This window comes from Hyposmocoma kahamanoa, unplaced genomic scaffold (assembly GCF_003589595.1).
Source record: "Hyposmocoma kahamanoa isolate Upper Pololo Valley unplaced genomic scaffold, ASM358959v1 198, whole genome shotgun sequence".
Taxonomy (NCBI): domain Eukaryota; kingdom Metazoa; phylum Arthropoda; class Insecta; order Lepidoptera; family Cosmopterigidae; genus Hyposmocoma; species Hyposmocoma kahamanoa.
Genome location: NW_020653723.1, coordinates 464,139 through 485,640, shown reverse-complemented (window position 1 = coordinate 485,640; position 21,502 = coordinate 464,139). Strand labels below are relative to the sequence as shown.

The 21,502-nt window shown below is 36.9% G+C and overlaps 1 protein-coding gene across 1 annotated transcript in view; it reads right to left on the bottom strand.

The window, feature by feature from the left end:
- LOC113226736 (endoribonuclease Dcr-1-like) overlaps nt 1–21,502 on the bottom strand; it is a 35,519-nt gene that overhangs the window by 11,933 nt on the left and 2,084 nt on the right. The window contains exons 2-13 of the mRNA XM_026459460.1: nt 21,258–21,404; nt 19,664–19,823; nt 18,211–18,336; nt 17,192–17,579; nt 14,188–14,377; nt 12,956–13,105; nt 12,071–12,189; nt 9,085–9,728; nt 8,731–8,964; nt 7,194–7,327; nt 2,685–2,789; nt 260–392 (exon numbers count right to left, since the gene is read on the bottom strand). Of these exons, the coding sequence (XP_026315245.1) occupies nt 260–392; nt 2,685–2,789; nt 7,194–7,327; nt 8,731–8,964; nt 9,085–9,728; nt 12,071–12,189; nt 12,956–13,105; nt 14,188–14,377; nt 17,192–17,579; nt 18,211–18,336; nt 19,664–19,823; nt 21,258–21,403 (2,529 nt within the window). The 5' untranslated portion in view covers nt 21,404. The remainder of the gene's footprint in view (nt 1–259; nt 393–2,684; nt 2,790–7,193; nt 7,328–8,730; nt 8,965–9,084; nt 9,729–12,070; nt 12,190–12,955; nt 13,106–14,187; nt 14,378–17,191; nt 17,580–18,210; nt 18,337–19,663; nt 19,824–21,257; nt 21,405–21,502) is intronic.

The window sequence follows — 21,502 nt, the reverse complement described above, 5'->3', positions numbered from 1 at the left end:
GGGAATTGAGAAGACACGATTTGAATGACCAAAAAATTACTGAATAGAACCAATAAGCTTATTTTTTTTTATTTTCGAAACGTGTTTTTCATTCAATTTCATCATTTCGTTACACAATTACTTTTTTAGATAATGAAAATAGATTAATTAGAAACGATTTTCTAAAACAAATTTCATAGAAAACATTAACAGTATACTGGTCGGTTCAGTTCTACACTGTATATTAGAACAGGACGCGAATTCCCGAGAAGTGAATGACCTGGTCGAGCTCCCTGTAGGTGGCGACGTTGTGCAGCAGCACGGCGGTGCTGGGCGGCGCCGCGTTCGACAGCAGTGCGCAGGCGGCGCGAGCGGCACGCGCGCGTGAACGGCACAGCCCGTACGAGCGGTAGCTGGGGACCACGCCATACGACAGAATTTCAGTACGACAAATTGTCGGTTTTGTACTTAACACCTTGAGCTTGAGTCGAACTTGTTCTGTCTACGAGTCATGCCACATACAATAATAATAATGATAACTTTATTCACTCGCACAAAGGCAATCATTATTATTAAAAAAAAAACATTTAGGAACCTTTGTGAGAGTGTGTGTTCGTACTAGAATTCCCTGTATGACGGATCATCAGGCCCTTGCTTCCACAGTTGGATTTAATAAAAAAAAAAAAAAGATGAACACTGTGAGTTAAATATAGTAAATTAAAAATAAAACGGTGCGTGTATGTGTTTTTATTGTACGTATTTTTATTGTATGTATTATAAGAATGTTGAAAATTGTTAAAAAAAGAAAATTGTTTGTTTTGACGATGTTTGGAAATGTAAAAATTAAACACTAAATTAAGTATAAGTTAAAAATGTTAAATATGTATTTATAGCTATAGAAGAGCGGTGCCTCCTGGCACAGGCTTGATAAGCTTAATAGGAGGTACCATCCACTGTTAATGTAAAGTTAATTGTATTACTGAAATAAACATTTTACTTATTTATTATTTTATTTTATTGAAAACCAACAGCGTTTACAATATCATAAATATTCAAAGTAATCCTTAATATAGTACAGCCAATAACGGGTTATCTAGAATAAAATTTTGTATATAATACAACACTACAAAAGCATCAGCCTGTATTTAATGCTTCTGATCTACCCCAATAATCTGGTTTGTGTGTGTGTATGTGTGTGTGAGAGAGAATAATAATGTGTCTGTGTGTATATAATTCTACAAATTATTATAAAGTGTATTATGAACCTACTTAAATATGATGTTATTTTATTTCAATATGTATAACTTTGAATTCAAATTTAAACCATTAATACTGTGATGGATAATCTAGATACATAATATAAATAACAATCGATATATTCAAAATAAGTAAGTAAATATAGGATTGTTCACTGATATTGCTCAAGAGAACTCATGATACGTTTTTAAATATTGCCTTAGTTTGACAGATTATATACATAAAATTTATGGACCAAACAGACATAGAAAGAGAGCGGAGGGCGCTGGCGGTTAGATGTAACAATTTGACCCCTCCTACGTAAAGTATCGTATGTCGAAATTGCCAAGTTTACAGGGGAGCGTTTTAAAGTTCTGAATACACTGAAACGTAGAAAACTTTCTCCGACCCGGTCATGTTGACCTGTGGCTCAGTTGGTAAGAGCAATGCTACGGTGCAGCATTGTCGTGGCTTGAAGTTCCACAGGGTCGAAGGATATTTTCTATGTGTTCGGGCTTTGTATTAATAGTTATTTCACAAAAAAAATCTCAATAATACATTTGTTAACGCTGCTGCGGTAGAGTACGGCGGCGGAACTAGTTCCTAAGGAGTGAGGGCACGCCAGCACTCCGTAACCGTCCACCACGCCGTTCTTACTTATTGTATTTAACACAATTTTAATGTACCAAAAACTACGACTAACGAGAAGTCAACATTACAAAGTATATACAAGAAGCAGGAGTTTTACTTGAAGACGTTAGAAACCCTCAGCTGAACTGTTCATCAATAACAGCCAGGACAACATTTGACTACAAATTTGATATTAAAGGGGAATTAATTGATATTCACGACCATTTATACAGGGTGATTGGTAACTCGATACATTCCTTTTAAGGGGTGAAAGTAGACATAATTTGAAGTAAATTAAGTTAAGTTATACCCTGTCCGAAAATTAGTAGTTTCGAAGTGTAACAATACAAAGAAGTAATTTAAGTAATTTGTACACATCGTTCCATATAATTTTTTTACAAGGCACTCCTTTTAATAAATAAATTGTTGTTTCTTTTTCGGTAGTTCTCATCATTTTTGAACCACTATGGCAAATTTAACAGTTATTTCGTACTCTATTGCTATTAAACAATAACTTTAATTCAATAACTACTAGATAAAATGAAAACAAACCAGAAACGGACAGAAATAAAATTCCAAAAAAATAACAAAGCTGAGAATCGGGATTTTTTTTTTAAAACTTTAAATCTTCAATATCTTCGAAACTACTAATTTTCGGACAGGGTATAACTTGACTTAATTTGCTTCAAATTAGGTCTACTTTCACCCCTTAAAGGAATGTATCGAGTTACCAATCACCCTGTATAATGACGATCTTTTACAGTTACGATTTATAAGTACGGAGATTATCAATTCTCTAGAGTCACTGGTCCATGCTTCTGGTAAAAAAAAATACTTACGAAGCAGGTACATCCCAACGAATAACAAGATTACATCTAGGCAGATCAATGCCTTCTTCCAGAGCAGACGTTGCCAGCAGAAGGTTGCACTCATGCATCCGGAACCTGCACAGGACTTACAGCGTTATATTGAATGCTTTAAAATCTATAATAAATAATATTACTTCCTAAAATGACGAAAGCGCCTAAAAAATGTTTTAGTATTGCACGACTGTTTTGAGCATTCCGGTTCCGGGCCGACCTATAGGTTTATATAAATTGCATGCTATATATATATTATTAGGTAACAATTTGAATTTAATTAATTTGGTTTTTATATTTTTGATGTTAATTTATGTATGTTACTGATATTAATTTTTTATAACTTAAATTTATAATATTGAAAAGCTTTTTAATTTATATTTTATATGTTTTATTTTGATTTATATAATTGATTAATTTAACTTTGTAAACTAGCGTAGGTAAAGTCTAACACTAGTTTTTTAAGTACTTCTACTAACACATATTATGGATTGAATGTCTGAAATAAATAAATTAAATTAAAAAAAAAATAATTAAATAGTGCATTGTGTACTAAAGGCAATAACGAGACTCTATTAGAAGCCCGAAGTCGAAGACTGAGGGCGTTCGGAGTAGATGTTCATAATTCCCGTACCGCTCGTGAAACATAGAATGTTTTTCATCACAATTACGAGTAAATAGTATGATAGCATGCAGGCTAACTAGACTACAATGCCCCATATAAAACCCTCGGGGCTTTTTTCGTCTTATTACAGCCATTAGTCGTGTAATGAGAAGGAAAAAGGTCCGAGGGTTTTATTTAGGGCATTATAGTCGAATTAGCCTGCATGGCTATCATACTACTAACGTGCAACTGTGATATAAAACAAAATATAATAACATAACGCACACACTCAACATAGCCCCGCACTAGGGAAACCCTGTGTCGCAGGTGCCATGGACACACACACACAGAGAAACACAAATTACACCCAAACTGAAGAGAGAAATAAATGTAGGCCATACAAATATTTCTCCAGGCCCGGGAATCGAACGGAGACAGTTAATTGTAATCTTAGTTAATAAGTTGAATGACATATGTATATGTATTTTTGCATGCCGACTATGGTAGAATAAGTTATATTTGTATAAAATAATATCACAACGCACCTTATTCCGAGAAATAAATAAATTGATTGATTGATCAATAATTGTCAAACCAAAAGACCGTATCGTAACTATGTCCTGTTTTAAATTGGATTTTAAATCTTAAACTTAATTAAAACCAAAATAGATGTTATTAACACGACGTAACTATTTGGAAACAGTCGTTAAAACCTAAAACATGCTCCCCTGAGAATTTTTTCGAAATGGCGCTGTCGTCCTTTCTAAAAAACACCGACGAAATATAATCTTTATTTGCCACATGCAAAATGGCGCTTGGACGTCGAGTTGCGGACACCAGCACACTATACCATACCATAATCTTTATTTCATATTTCGCCCCCTCCTACGAAAGTATCGTATCGTCGCCTTACTTTCTCAAACTCGTATCTTAAAGCACAAAATTACTGAAATGCAAAAAATGGATTGTATATACAAATTTTGCAGGCTAATTTCACATCACATTTCGACCCCTCCCACGTAAAGTATCGTATGTCGAAATTGCCAAGTTTACAGTGGAGCCTTTTAAAGTTCTGAATTCACTGAAATAAGCATAATACGTGACTTTAGCGTTTCTCAGTTATATGCGGCAAAGGTCGTTACTCACATAGCGTATTATAAAATTCTAGATATCGGTAAGATGATCTATTAGATTGATCACTCTATGTGAGCAGCGACCTTTGCCGAATGAAACGGAAAACTTTATAACACTTCCCTGTAAACTTGGCAATTTCGACATACGATACCTTACGTAGGAGGAGTCGATTTATCCTAATTAACACCTTTGATAAGAAATTTAAAATAAATAGAAAGTTTTGGCATCTCTTAAATAATCACTCTTCATAAGATACCAGTTTGAGAAAGTAAGGCATCGGTATGTCGAAATTGCCAAGTTTACAGGGGAGCGTTTTAAAGTTTTGAATTCGCTGAAATGTGCATAACACGTGACCTTAGCATTTCTAAGAATAAAACTGAGAAATGCTAAATTCACATGCTCATTTCAGTGAATTCAGATTCAGGACTTCAAAACGCTCCCCTGTAAACTTGGCAATTTCGACATACGATTCTTTACGTAGGAGTTATCGACTTATGTCATTGAAATCAAATTGGTTCAACACTACTACTATTAGGAAATGAAACTATTTTTCCGGATTTAAATCGCGTATATTTGTTTTTTCAAACAAACCGACGTTTCGGGCCCTTTACAGGTCCCATGGTCACGGTTGACTGAGGTGGTACAGTCTTCAACCAGTTATGTCTAATATTAATTCAAACCACCCTATTTCTTCACTACAGTTACAATAGTTATTAATTAAATACCTTATTTTAATTTTACAATGAAAACATTCCAATTTACGCTACATTAAGTTTTACAAATTATTTTATTGAATGAATTTTTATTAAGTTTAATATATTATTAATTATTAATAGAAATTAGAATAAACTAAAACATATTAATTAGTACTGCAGTCCTATGTCTGTTTGGGATTTTTCATTAGAGGAAATACTAGATCCCAAACTGGTGGTACGGAGATACCATCTTCCCTGTTGAAATTAGGATGTTTTTTAATTTTAATTTCAGCCTCTCGCAGCATCCTGAGTAGATAACGGACTTCTTTTGCAAGGACCTGGGGTTTGTCAAACTTCATTGAATGTGTAGGTTTATCCATGACATGCTCGCAGACAGCAGACGACGGTGTTTGACATCAGCTATATGTTCTTTGACGCGGGTACAAATACTTCGCTTTGTTTGTCCAATATAAGAGAAATTTAAATCCGGAAAAATAGTTTCATTTCCTATGTGTAACAATCGCGAAAACCTAAGAACTCGATACTACTACTGTTAATTTGTAAAACAGATTTCCTTGGGAAGAATGAGTAAGAAACTCTAGGGCTTGCTCTCTTTTAACTGCCTCCGTGGTCGAATGGTTGCTGGTCTACCAATACGTAATAGTAATAAATTTATTTATTTATGAAAACACAGGACATGTAGAAGATGACTCGTACATAACTCGTTTATAACAAAAACCGACCTCAAAAGGGTTATGGAATTACATATATTATCAAGTTTTATTGAAATCGGTTACCGGTATTCATCCCCTAGTTTGCTACCCCTAGAGGTGGAATATTTTCTTCAAATTTAAACGGGACCAATACTGAGGTACCCTCTTTCAAACAAAAAAGAACCATCAAAATAGGTTCTCAAATCGCCGTAGTTATGGCGTAATATATATACAAAAAAAATAAAGCCGAATTGAGATTGTTAACGTTGCCGGGACTTTATATTTATGAGTGTTCAATTTTTATCAGAAAAAACTATGAAAAGTTTAAGAACGTTGCACGCGCACGTAATTGTGATAAGTTGTGTACAGAATCACACAGAACTATGCTATTTAGTAAAGCAGCGTATAGGAGGTTAGATTGATCAATAATTTTAATGAATATAAAAAATACAACTATTAGGTTTTTTAATAAATACTACTTTTTACTCATTGACAGAATTCTTTGACAATAATTATTGACATCTTATTGACGTATTATTCAAGAATTTATTATAACTACCGCTACACATGTCTCTCAACCCTGACATTGGCAAAATCGTCGCGCAAAACGACGGAGCCATAGACACAAAAGTTGAAGTTGAAGTTTATTTTTATACCTTTTGTAATTTGACTTAGACGTAATAAATTGTTAAGTTTTCAATGATTGATTGTAGTACTCTTAATAAATAGTTGAATGACATATATCACACTGCTATTACAATGGTATTGTAACTCAAAATATGTGAAATTTAATATTATATCATTACTGAACGTAAAATTTGATTCTCTACACGTCACAAAAAGCCGTCGTTAGAACAATGTAAGAAGCAATCAAAAGATATCTACTTAATTCAAAATGAGACACATTTTATGTGGGCTAGTCTTGGCCAAAATAAACCTAATTCAAAAACATGAAATTATTTTTTCATTTTATTGTTAAATACATTTGAGAAATTGTTTAAGTGTCTACAATAAACTATAACATACAAATTTTAATGATTTTTTTGCGGGAAGTGAGTAATTCGTTTTTCATCGATTCTGAGAAATTCCTCTACTTGAGTTAATATACTATTGTATTAACAGTGCGATATGTATGTTTGCAAGCCGATAATGGTAGAATACGTTGGATTTATTTAAAATAAGATCTAATCATAATGTACCTTATTCTGACAAATAAATAAATTGATTGAGAGCCTCCTACCTTTTTTGAAGTCGGTTAAAAATCTAGTAAATAATAAATATAGTGTTTACTTGTGAGAAAATTTTACTGAATTTACAGATACACTAAGATCTTTTAACTTACTTTTTAAGCACATCCTCCTGCTTCTTACCCTGCCTCTGGCATTCCCGTGGCTCGTTGGCGGGGTCAGCAGGACGTTCCACGGCGCAGTATTGAGCGCACAGGAACCACAGTTTGCTGCAGCACCGTGACATGTCCTGATAATTCACGGAATAGAATAGAATAGAATCGTTTATTTCACGTTATCAATGTCACAATATTGTAATTGGAAATACAATGTCAAGGGATAACTATGATCGTCAGTAATAAAATAATAATAATAATAATGAATATAAAATAAAGTAGTATAACTACTGCTTGTCGAATAAAATAAAATTAAAATTGTTTCAAAAGAAACTCATCGACACTGTACAATTCAATATCCAATAAAAGGTTTTTTAGTCGGGTACAAAACGTTTCATCGTTTCTAACACGTTTCAGGTCTGTGGGTACATGTTCGTAGAATCGGGGACCTATTACCCGCGGATTTCTAGTTGCAAGTTCGGTACGGTGGGCAACGGATTTTAGTGTTCCCGCGCTTCGTAACGCTCGGCCTCCGCCCGTACGTCTTTCATAAGTAGTCGAGTTTTGACGCGCATAAACTATTATATCATAAATATATTGTGAGTACATGGTCATTATATTGTATATAATAATTATGCTGATGAAGTACACACACATATATATATTTATGTATTTTATATATATAATACATAAACACTCCTCTAATAATAATGTGATATATTAGTAATATGTAAATGGAAGTAAATTTATTTGCTACTCCGCGAAGCCAGTGAAGGTAAAGTCGTCATGTTTACGTCGTCAAGTGATGCTCGGCCGAAAAAATATAATGTTGAGCAATCAACAGTCCCTGAGGATGCTTCGCGGAGAGGCGTAATACGTGTCGGGTATATTTTTGGTGGTGGTGTCTGTGACTGTAGTGTTATTGTCTGTGATTGTGTTATTTACTTTATAAATTTTATGCGGAGAATGGATGGAAAAATTAACTGTATGAAAAAATATACAACATAAACGCAGATTTTTTTTTTTTTTTATACATGACAGGCAAATGACTCCACTCCACCTGATGTTAAGTGGAAAGTGGTATCCAAACGCGAAGGAACCTAGTGCAGCGATGAAATCCTCACTGCACTAGCCACCTCCACCCTGCCTGCCTACAATATGCCTCTTCACGCCTCGTTTGAAGGACCCCATATCATAAGAGGGAGGGAAGACATGTGCCGGAAGGGAGTTCCATTTGTCAACCGTGCGGCAGAGAAAAGAGTTATTTTGCAAATCAATTTACTTCCATTTTCATTAACATGGACTTCCACAAAGTAACGCCTGTATCTATTAATGCGTAAAGGGTTTCGCATCAGGGGCGGCTAGATTATGACAGTTCATAGCGGCCATGCTGTTGAGGCTACTGTAGCCAAATCTGTTGTTTATTTTTCAGTCACTAAGACACGTGCAAATGATAAAAAAATATTATCAAAATGGGTGTTCTATTGTGGCAACGATGCGCGCGTAAGACTGCCTCGGGCTCTCCTGAACAACTTACCACAATCAACATAAACATAATCTTTGCCATCAACGCCTCCTTCATAAAGACAATTCCGCACAACGCGTCTGGATTCTGTTGCAATTGTTGCGCCCTTGCTGCGTTACTCCTTTGCACCCTCCCTCTACCCCTAGTACGGTGGCCAGAACGACGAGAAAATATTCCCTTATCATTAACTCTGTTTTCATTATCATTAATCTTATGTTCTGAATCATTAATTGTATTTTCGTTAATCTTATTTTGTGAATTATCAATCATGTTGTTAATTATTTTGTTTCCAATTTCATTCGCATTATCGTTGCATATTTTATATTTATTTTCAATATTGTCGTTATTTTTATTGCATTCCTGATTTAAATTAATTTCTTTTAAATTTGATTCAATAATATGAACTCTGTCTTCAATTCTGTTGCTTAACGATATGAAATCGCATTTTTCTATAGCTTCTAACATTTTATTCGTTTTTGATTTTGTATCTTCTGTACAGGTGTCCTCTTTGGACTGTTTAATATTACTTATATTTTCATTAGCACTAGTATCTATTCCATCATTAATAGAATTTTCGTTAATCTTGGTTTTCGGTGCATGATTAGCCTGGCTATTTTCATTAATGTTTACACTGTTTTCATCAATAATTCTATTATTTTCATTAGTAGCTGCACTGTTTTCATTTGTGTCTCGAGTACTATCATTACAAACTTTAGTATCACTCGTCGCTTTATTATTGTCTTTGTTTGTGTTTTTTAAACTCTGATCGGGTGGTTGGAACTGTTCTAATATTTCGGCGAAACGCAATACCTTTGGTGTACTAAATATTCTAATTTTATCCCAATCAGACTCGTATTTTGAGAATACTAAGTCGGCGTAACAACGTATTTTCACAAACACCGACGTGCAAACGCACAATAGAAGAAAGTGACGCTCGTATGGTACTTTAATTTTCAGTTTTTCGAGTTTTGTCAGTAAAGAGAAAGCTGCTTTATCGGCTCCATAGGGACCTGAAACAAATTAACGTTACCTTTCATATGTTATTTATTTTAAAGGCAATCAAACCAAAACACAAATTTACAGGATACACCAGGACATTTTGCTGAATACAAAATTGAAAATATTATATAGTAACGGTTGTATTTAAATGAATAGAGTTGCAATTAAATTAACATCGACATTGAAAGAAATCGGAATTAAATATAATGCATTTTGTAGCTACAGAGCTCCTTGTGAAAAAGTTCATAAACCGCCGAGCAATGTTAGCATTACTGCTTTCCGGTTTGGATACAAGAATACAAGATATTTATTCGCTGTAAAATGTAGTTTACAATGGTGTTATAGTACATTATTATTAGATCGTACATTTCACCAAAACTTGGCATGCGAATATTTTACACAATTCTTATTTCAATCACGCACAGTGGTTAAATTTTACATTTTATGTTATCTATTAAAAAATCATTTATATTGTAGTAGCATTGTGTAACTAACAAATTATGTAATTTTATTTTAAATTGCCTACAATTTAGTTCTTTAACTGCATCTGGTATTTTATTAAATAATTTAGGTGCCAATATAAACATCGTTCTATTGTAAAATTCCAAGGTGGGGCGTTGTTTTGGCCGTATTTCTATTTTGTTCCTTGTTTTCCTGGGATGTCTGGTTTTCACTAGATTAAAGTTGCCTGGATTTTGTTTTATATAAACGCAGGCCTCGTAAATATACATAGATGGTAGGGTTAAAATCTTTAGTTTTCTAAAATAGGGTACACAGCCTTCTCGCTGGCCCACACCAAACATGGCCCTGACACATTTCTTCTGGGTTTTAAACAGTGGTGTAATATGTGTTGCAGCAGTGTTCCCCCCAAGCAGCAGACCATATCGCAAACTAGAGGCTACATAGGCGTGATAAGCATAAAGAGCAGTTTTTTGTGACGTTATTCTCGTCAGATTTTTCAGGACATATACGTATTTACTAAGTTTAGTATTTAACTTATTTATATCTGACTTCCAGCTCAAGTGAAGTTGGAAGGGTAAGGGTGCTGGTGAAATTACAGGCACATGGGACTTGTCAGCTTATGTCTCAGAGTGATGGCCGCAGAGGCAGTGTACCTCAGATCTTTGCGATTTAAAGTTATGAGTGGCACTGCAACTGTTACGGATAGACGAGTCGTTTACCATCAAGCACACGACTTGTTAGTCCTATCACATAGTATCATAAAAAAAATATCTTGACACAAAGGAATATTCAAAAAATTTGAATTGTTCAGCATTTCATTCTTATTTCATAATCATATTCCCATAATCGAGTATATTTGTTTTTTCAAGCAAACCAACGTTTCGGGTCACGATTGACTGAGATGGTATAGCATAAACCAGTTACGTCTATACCTTAGACTGGAAACCAAAGGACATGTTATGTTGACATACATAAATCCGACGTTATATGTATATGATGCATTTCGACATAAAAATGTTAATGTCTTTGTTTAACTACTTCGTGCCGTCGTAAGCCAAAAGAGATAGCATTAAATTGGTTTGTGCCAAACATGGGAATCGAAAATACGTAAGGCTAAATGCCAACTGTGTTCATTTCGTAGTAAATGAGCTACTTGATACGATTGTCAAAGGGAAGTACATCAAATGTCAAAACAAATGTATTTCCAAGTGTTTTATTGAATTATTTTTATGGATAGTAATAAAATAGACAAAAACATTGACAGTGAGAACAATTAGGTATTAATAAAAATGCGTCGCATTAAAGGATGTGGCATTAGCAAAAGCGAAAATCAACCGAATGTAACATTGCACAGGCATGGCTATTTTTCTGTCAATAAAACACACAATAGCCCAAACAAAAAAAAAAGTGCATAGAAAGAGGGTTTCTTCCCTTAGACAGAGAGTGCTAGATAGTACTAATAACATTATAGCTGCTATAGCTCGTAGTTGCGACTCGTCCATGCTGCGATATTGGATTCCCATTATTAATAATTAAGTATACCTATTTATTGTATGTAAGAAGTTATGTGTAATATTTAATTCTAATTTAACATTATTGTAATTCTATGGATTTGTTGACTGAAATAAATGCTTACTATTATTATTAAAAGCGAGCCTTATAAAAATAGTTTATTAAATAAGTAAATTAGTGCACGTCGTTACAAGGTTATATTGTGCAGATTTTTATGAACTGTCAAAGTGATCATCCTAGATTATTTTTAATGTAATATTAGTTGGTTTACTTAAAAAAAATTTTGAAATCGCGATTTATACAGCCCACTGCTGGGCACGGATCTGTAAAAAATTTATTTCTACTTGGAAAATTTATTTATATAAAACAATGAACTTACCAAGTTGATCCAAAACGTAAAGGAATTGACCGAATATATATTTCGGGTCAATTGTTGGGTCTGGTATATTTTTGAATTCATCATACATGTCTTCACCGTATATTTCGGTTGGATCATACCTGTAACATATTCGTTACTTGAACAAGCGATCGACATTATCACAGAACAATAAATACAGAAGAAGGTTTGTTTGAAAAAACAAATATACGCGATTTAAATCCGGAAAAATAGTCTCACTTCCTACAGTAGAAGTGGTTAGTTAGCATCACACGCGTGCCAACTGTCGACGGCACAGTTGTCGAACTATTTTAATTTTTTTAAATAAAGTCATAAGTGTCGAGGCACTAGGCCGAGGTCCAGAGGAGGGCGAAGCGTCTGCACGCCACCGTACGAAGGTAGTATAAGGCTCTATAAGGCATTCTTCCCGATGTAGTGGAAATGAGATACTTATAGCCTTGTTGTATCTCGAGTCTCACTGCAAGTTTCCTTTTTTTTAAATATTCCAAAGAGAATCATTTAGGGAAAAAAAAGCCAGACAATCAAACCAAATTTCTGATCTCAAATGAAGGAATTTCCTATAATGAATACCTGAATAACGATAACTCTAAGGGCAATACTCAGACAAAACTTTTTAGTAGCAGTAGAGCTCCTTGTGAAAGAGTTCGTCCAGGGTAGTACTGCCACCAAGCAGTAATGTCAGCATTACTGTGTTCTGGTTTTGAAGGGGCCATGGGACTTGTCAACATACGTATCAGGGTGACAGGCAGTACCCCTCGGATCTTTGCAAATTAAAACTCTGAGTGGCACTGTAACTGTCATGGACAGGGGTGTAGTTTACCATCAGGCCTGACCCCACTGTAAGTACTCTTAATGGTCACACGTTACCGGTGGTCTCGTAGAAACGTCAAGGCATCGCTCGCCGTTTTTCGCATGTATTCGAACAGATGGGCACAGTCTTCGTCTTGTTGTTCAACTGTCAACGGCTTACGGTACTCGATTATCATCTCCTTAGGTTTTGATATTGTTGCCGAGAGGCTGAAAAAGATTGTATACAGGTTGATATTTTTTATATCATGGGGTGAGAACTGCGGAGTTCGGTAATCCAAAAGTCCGCTTAATAAAAACAATAATAGTTACGACTATATATTGTCCCACTGCTCCCTCTCACTGTAAGAGGGCTTGGGGTACTCCCTCTCATTGTGAGAGGGCTTGGGATACAGTTCCCACTCAGGCCGGATTGAGAGCTTCACATACATCGTTAAATTGCTTTGCAGATGTGTGCAGACATTTGAAAAACGTGCCAAATGGCTTGTCTATTCATTTCAATTATCAATGAAATAGTTTTTATTTTTTATTATCTTTTCATATAATAACAATTGAATAATTTAGTAGGCACTTTTTAGTATTAACTTACTATAGAATATCGTCAGAAAAATCTTGTTGAAATTATGTCGTGTGCAGTGCGACATAAGGGCGCGTTCATATTATGTCGTGACGACAGATAGTCGTGCAGTTTTAAGTGTCGTGTCTTGTATATTTAAATAAAGTTGTTCACATACAGTACAACACGATTAATAGTCGTTCACGATTTTTTTGACGTTACGACGACAGACTATAAAGACAATAGGAGCGCTAGAAATTATCGACACGTTTTATTTATCGTTGTCTGCACGTGTTCTGCTCCCAGCTCTTCCCTCTCGTTCTCGGCGCAGTCGGCTGTGCGTCAAACGATTCTGTCGTGGAAGTTTATTTCATCGTTGAACGACAGTCGTGTCCAGCTGTTCCCACTAGATTGTGATAACAATTAGCCGCTTTGTCGTTTGCACGACAGAATCATTTGAAGCTACGATTATATGTCGTCAAATTTGTATAATGGCGTTTTATTCATGAACTGACGTTCTCGCTCTTTCCAGTGACACAGTCTGTCGTCGTAACGTCAAAAAAGTCGTAAACGACAGTTAATCGTGTTGTTCAATGGATGAACAACTTCATTTAAATATACAAACCACGACACTTTAAACTGCACGACTATCTCTCGTCACGACAAATAGGAACGCGCCCTTAAAAAGAGATATTCACAAGTCCATTTATTTAACTTAAGCATAGATGCCACTAACCGTTTCCCACCATCAATATCTTCAGCCAAATCCATCTGGCAGCACAACTCTTGCTCCAGCTGTTCAATCTTCCACTCCAGCTTTTCATACATATCGAAATCATCGTAGTTCTCGTATTCGCCAATTTTTTCAACATCTTCGTCTATTTCTTCGTCTCTTGTGGTATCCGTGTCATCTTGAGGATTTGCGTCTGTCGAAAACACAGAACATAAATGCAGTAGACGTACGTGTGCTAACAGTACGCGGAGTTTCACATACTTGAGCTCAGCCCGCCATTTTCGCTTTGTAGTTTATGGTTGTGTCAATTATCTCGCGCAAAACCTCGAAAATCGTAGAACAATTCCTGATTTTGCTACTTTGGGGTGCAAAAATTATAGTCGCACTTGTAGTATTATCGATGGTGGACCACCACAATTTAATTTTAGTTACATTTCAATTTTCTGTTTATCGTTAATAATTTTTTTGTTACAAGAAACGAAAACAAACCTTACAGCGCTGCAATATGGTCGTTTCTTTTTTAGAGAACTACGTAAACATCTCGCATTGGCCGTCGTTCAACTATTGACCGCTAGATGGCAGCACATTGATTGAAAGAAAGATGGTGACATCCCATGTATCTTGTGACCCAGTGTTTTTGACGACATGCATTAAAGAGACCTATCAATACTTGTGATTTACATTTGATATTATCAAAGCATCATAAAAGCTAATTGAGTACAGCCTGTAGAAGCCGGGGTTATAAAGTTGATATAGTTATGTTTATAACATTGTTCCGTATTCCGCTCATAATGTTTGTTCGCAGTAGCAGAAAACAACAAGTTTTCAGTTTGTTCCCAAAAATAATAAAGAACTTGCTGAATATTCCCAAATCTACCAAACTTTGTCACATTTAATACAACGTTAATATGTTCTGCCGCAATGAAATTGAATAAAAATTAAATTTGCCCAAATGGCAGAAATCTGCGACAAATTGTCACTTCACTTTTTTATTTTTATGGCTCCATCAATATGAGAACTGATGATTTTGCCAATGTCACAGTTGAAAGAAAAAAAACGAAACAAAAAAAAAATTTCGCTAAGCTCTAATAGGACATTTTGTCATTTTGTTTTCAATCTCAATGTGACAAATGCAAATACTGTAAGTGCTTTCCCAGAGATCTGCTCGCCATGACCAAACCCCAAATGCTAGCCTCCTGGTCGGTCCTTTGGCAGGAATCACGACAAACTGTTGGTAGACACTATGGTAACCTCCAACCAAATCTACCCACTAAACCCTGGTTTTTTAAACGTCGCGATTTGCCTAAAAACATCACTTCCACTATTATTCGTTTGCGCTTAGGCCATGTTTGCACCCCTGTATTTTTGCATAAAATCAGAGTTCGAGATCACTCTCTGTGCGAGTGCGGCCTAGAAGACGGTACCTTGGAACACATTTTTTTCAATTGTCCTAATATTGCTGTTCCACTTTATAAATAACAATTTTAATTAATAATTGAAACCTCCGCCTACCTCTGCTGTTATTGTTATCCCTAATAAAGGGCTCATATGTGTTGCATTATTTTAAATTTAAGACATGTGTACCATATGAATGCAATAAATATATTGAGTATTAATTATTAATGGGTCAGCTTTCGCCATCCTTCTTTCAATATAAAATAAAAAAGTCGCATCTTGCAATAATAGGAATTGAACTTCTAACGATATGCCAACACGGTAATGTTTGAATTATGTTAGAAAGAATTTGTTACTTCTTTTTAAATTTCAAACTACAACCGATCAATATCAAAATGTTATAGTGTTTCAAAAGAATGTGTGAGTTTTGGCGACATCGGTCCCGATAGTAATCGAGGCCTAAGGCACTCCCATTGCTTTTTCTTACGTGGTTAAAAATATATAGTATAATTATTGGTTTGAAATTTCACAAGGTATACCATGAATTCATTAATCTATAAATCCTATGAAGACTAAGCTTAATTTTTAGTCATTTTCTGTTTTTAATGTAATAATATGCTCCCTGAATTTTATGAAAATACAAGCAATACAAAAACAGAGATGACAAAAAAAATTTCATTGGTGTAATGTTCATTGTAGGTATCGATTTACTTTTGCGAAATTACGGCACTAGTTTGTTACAATTATTAATACAAAGATAGAACTTAAAGAAAAATTCCTTCGATCTGACAGGATACGAACTTGTGTCTGTTTTGCCATTCTAGGGCAACCACTCTACCAGTTGAGCTACAGGTCGAATGAACAGCTCTATATCTTTCTACATTAGTTTTAATTATAGTGACCCTCCATACGGACCCTTAAGGTATACAAAAAGGGCACTATAACCTGTGCCCGCACAGGAACCCTACAAGTTCAGGTTCTGATCCCAGATCAGCCTGTGAACAGAGTTGTCACAGACCGTTGTCAATGACTTCATCCGGTTCTCAAGAGGCTAGTGCATCGGGTTAGCCGCCCCGGGTGCACGTACAGTACCCTCCCTATTTCCCAGAAAGGTTCCGGTGTTGTAGGCACGCTCACTTACCGTTGCGGTTGCCACCGCTAAGCCGTAGACTCTAAAGTCCACTACCAAATCTCCTCTTTGATAGCGGAGCTGTAAGCCACGCTCACTTTCCGATGCCGAAAAACGGCGTCTCTCCAGTTCCCAATAACCTAAGCGAATGGGCGGACCGGAGGACATCTAGTCATCCTCGCCTTTAAGCCCTTGTCTAGACCGCCACTAAGACGCGCTAGCTGCGCGCGGAATGAACGTCCCAGCCATATGCTACCGCGGCAGACGAACGTGTTCATCCCTACAGCTAACCACAAAGCTCAGGGAGTCCATACCCAAGTCCGGGTCCGCCAGAGACACCCGTGAAGGCGTATCACTGGCGGAGGACTTGGCCTGGAAGTCTGCTGTACCCTAGTCTTGCCGGCGAGCCCGTCATCTCTCCGGAATACCCTATCTCTCGAGATTATTCGGTCGAGTGACCAGTCATTAGTGGTTCATGCTTACCTTGGATTTCTGTGCTGTCTTCTTCAGCCAAAACACTTTCACTGTCTATGGTATCGTTTGATTCCAAAGTTCCCATTTCAGAGTCGTCAATTTCTACAATCTTTGGTACATTTGAAACTGCAATTTCTATTATTTTTGGTGCATTAATTTCAATTTCAACTATTTTTGTTATCTCAGCGATTTCTACCGCATTTGATAAACTTTCCGTATCGTTTTCTACCAAATCAGGCGGTTCGATGTTGTCATTGTCATGTTTGGTTGTATTTTCGGCTACCGGAGTTTCTGGTTTGGTAGAATCTTCTTTCTTAATCGAATTGAAAAGAGGATAGGTTAACGCGAGAATTCTTGGGCGGTTATTTTCGTCGCATTGTTTATACATTTTCATTATCTGAAAAAAAAAAACGTAGACATAAGTTGGATCCAAAAATATCTGCTATTGTGTGTACTTTTTAAAATTGCCTCCTGCTTTGGTTTTCAGGACAGTGCTTCCACAGCGAATTCCATTGTTCACAGACTATCTAAGACGCCGACGTGTACCTACTTCGCGTGTCTAATGCTTAGTTGCCGCTGCTGCTCTTCAGAACGCTCGCGGCCGTTATCGCAGTTAAACATCTGTCGAAAACGCGAAAAATGCCTAATTGTGCCATTAGAAGTTGCAAAAACACCACAGCTGTGAGAAGATGAGTAAACAACTACGTTTCCATCCACAGGTAACCAATTTTGTAATCAGTAAACGCATAATTTATTTTAAAATCAATTTAAAAAAAATTTTTTTTAGTTTTCCGGAGCAATGGTTTTTTTTTGAAAACACGTAATAATATAGGACTTAATCGTAATATTTCACGGCTTCTTATAATCAACAAATACTTGAAAAAAACATTATTCTAAAATCGTGCTGCGTCCGCGTCATCGATTTAATTTGCGACGTCACCAGAGGTACAAAATGTGTCACGCTTGGTGTTCATACAGATCGCGGTCCTTGCAGTATCTATTACAAGGTCATCGTATTAATTACTTACATATCGTAAATTCTCATCTTTCCAAACAAGATGGCAGCTGTCCAGTACAAGGACATTGATGGTGACCATGCTTAAGATGTCGTCTTCAAGGATCTGCCTGAGGACTGATGATGTGCAGACTAACACCTGGTACCACGAAAAACAAAGCTTATTACTTGTGGCTAGAGATAGGGAACTCACTGTCAAGAACAAGTCGTGCACCTGGTGCTTAAATCGCAAAAACCAGAGGGGGCACTGCAATTGCGCCCTGAGACATAAGTTGACAAGTCGCATGTGCCTGTAATTTCACCAGCACCCTTACCCTTCAAGACCGGAACACAGTAATGCTGACATTACTGCTTGGCGGCAGAAATAGGTAAGGTGGCAGTACTTCCGTGGACGAACTCTTTCACAAGGATCGCTGCTAAACTACGTAGCCCCTGAAGATTTTTTTACTTGAAGGGAAAATGTGTTTTTTTATTGAAGGGAGAGACTATACATTCGAGTTTAGTCCAGAATCGGATATTAATGTAAAATAAAATTGTACAATTTTAATTATTGAATACAAAGATTGAATATCGAGTTCTTAGGTTTTCGCGATTGTTACACATAGGAAATGAAACTATTTTTCCGGATTACAGTGATAAACCTACACATTCAATGAAGTTTGACAAACCCCAGGTCCTTGCAAAAGAAGTCCGTTATCTGCCCAGGATGCTGCGAGAGGCCATTGAAATTAAAAAACATCCTAATTTCAACAGGGAAGATGGTTTCTCCGTACCACCAGTTTGGGATCCAGTATTTCCTCTAATGAAAAATCCCAAACAGACATAAGACTGCAGTACTAATTAATATGTTTTAGTTTATTCCGTGACCATGGGACCTGTAAAGGGTCCGAAACGTCGGTTTGTTTGAAAAAACAAATATACGCGATTTAAATCCGGAAAAATAGTTTCATTTCCTACAAAGATTGAATATTTAGAAAAAAATCCTTCGATCCGGTCTGTATCAAACCGACTTCTTCTAGCAAACCGTGGCAGGCGCTATGCCTAAGGTTTCATTTAAATATTTTTGTCACACTGTGTTTTATTTTTTTACTGTTTAATTGATTATTTGATTAGGTATTTTATAGCTTTAATGTTTTATGTGTGTACTATAAAATAACCAATACATTAGGCAGGTAAACATACGCACAAGAACATTACCTAATCTATAGTCGAACTGAATCGATTGCGTTATGTTCTTGCATTTATTCTAAACTACATTGTTTTTATTTTACAAAATTCCTTAAAATTCCTTATTCCCGACTTCTAAAAATATACAAAAATATATTGATAACTAGGCATGAACCAAATCGTAAAATTATACTAGCAAAGTCCATGAACGGCTCTTTGTTGATTTTGTAACTATTGGGTTAGCTTTCGCCAGAGTTTCTTTGGCTAGAGTATAGGTCAACACATTCTTTTATTTTTACCTCCTTCTTATCCAACTCAGCGGCCCAATCGAAAACGTCATCGCATTTCACCGCCTGCGTCACCGCTAAGTCCGTGAGGATCTTGAGCTCGTGGGCCACAACTGGCACGCGGGTTGCTCTTGTAACATGGATCGACCGCTGACGGCCTTCGAAAAGGGAGCTGGAAGACAGGCATCATAAAAAATAGTTTAAGATATATTTTTTGTTATTATTAAGCTATTATGTCCCACTGCTGGGCTAAGGTCTCCCCCAAAGTCCTCCCTATCATTGGCGATCGCCCACCACTCCCATCAAGAACGTTCCGCCAACGCCTTCTCTTTTTTTATAACATCAAGTGACGGGACGAACGAGTCGTACGTCTGATGGTAAGCCTCCGCATAATTGCAAAAATCCGAGGGGCACCGCCACTGCGCCCGTCACCCTGAGACATTGATTGACAAGTCCCATGTGCCTGTAATTTCACCAGCACCCTTATCCTTCTAAACCGGCACGCAGTAATGCTAACATTACTGCTTGGCGGCAAAAATAGGTAAGGTGGCAGTACTTAAAAAGTATTTCGGTATTTCTCGGTCGTCCCCACCGTCTCTTTCCATCCTCGGGCCCCTAAGGAGTGTCAATGTTCCCGGCTAACGTGTCCCCCCCATTCCCATTTGAGCCAGGGTGTTTTGCTCCCCACATCAGCAATGTCAGTCATCAAATGTATTAGTATATTGCATACTCGGTCAGTACGTTTAAAGCTCAGAACGCTGCGTTCCATCGCCTTCTGGCAGATCTTGAGTTCAGACTTAGACTAGACTATATCTGTGCACCGTTGGTTAGAATGGGCAGGATGCCCTTTAAGTACCAGACATCTAATAACTTCTTTGGAGGAGGTTCCGGTAGGACCAATTTAGGAAATAAACTTTTCTAAATTGGTTCTGGTCTGGTCCAGTCAGTGCCACGGAGTGAAATCCATTGCTCCGGTACTCATAGAACAGGGTATTCTCTACTTTGAGCCCATGTGGTTGTGGAAAAACAAAACGTTGCTTCGTACGGTTTTTTCTCAGGTTGGTCCAGATGTCATGGTGAATGTTCACTGATCCCACGGCGCCGACTCAACCGGCGAGAGGGAACCCCGGGGGGGTTTTAGTGGGGTAGGCCTTCCAGTGCGGAGGGAGAGTCCCCACATAACCCCTGAGTCTCCCTGGGCTCAGGGGTATCCATAAAGATTTCCCCCCCGTCAAAAATAAAAAATAAAAAATAAAAAAGGTTGGTCCAGATGGTCCATATAATAAACACCTTTTCGATTTATCATTAGGTACCATGGACAACCCTTTATACAGAGCGTGCATGGAGGAGGCAACGGCCGCGCACAAAAGTATATCGCAGTGCTGAGGTCATTCATTGAAGTGTTCAGCAAACTCAGGAGAAAGCCGAAAGTTCCTATTCCTGAAAGTCGATGAGGACTTTTTTGGGTTGATGATCCTAAGAGCGCAGTGGATGTGTTCTCTGAGGGGGATCGCCATCTAGCGAATACTTAGGGAACTATAAAGTGAGCAAAGTTGCATAAGGAATTCTATAGTACAAAATAGGCTAGTAACCAACTGTTACTCACCCTCTAACAGTATAGGCTTGCTCATAAATGAGCCTTGTTGATATAAAGGCAGCATACTCAACGGCAAGCGTGTTACGCGTGCCGCACGCAGCAGCAACTCGGGCTCCGCCTTCTAGGGCCGTAAAGCGACCACTGCTGCCTTCCATGCTGTGGGGTGAAATAGTAATAATAATAATAATAATAAGACATTTATTTCGGACTTGGCTCCATAGTGTTAGTAACAATGTAACTTAAAATTAGTGTTA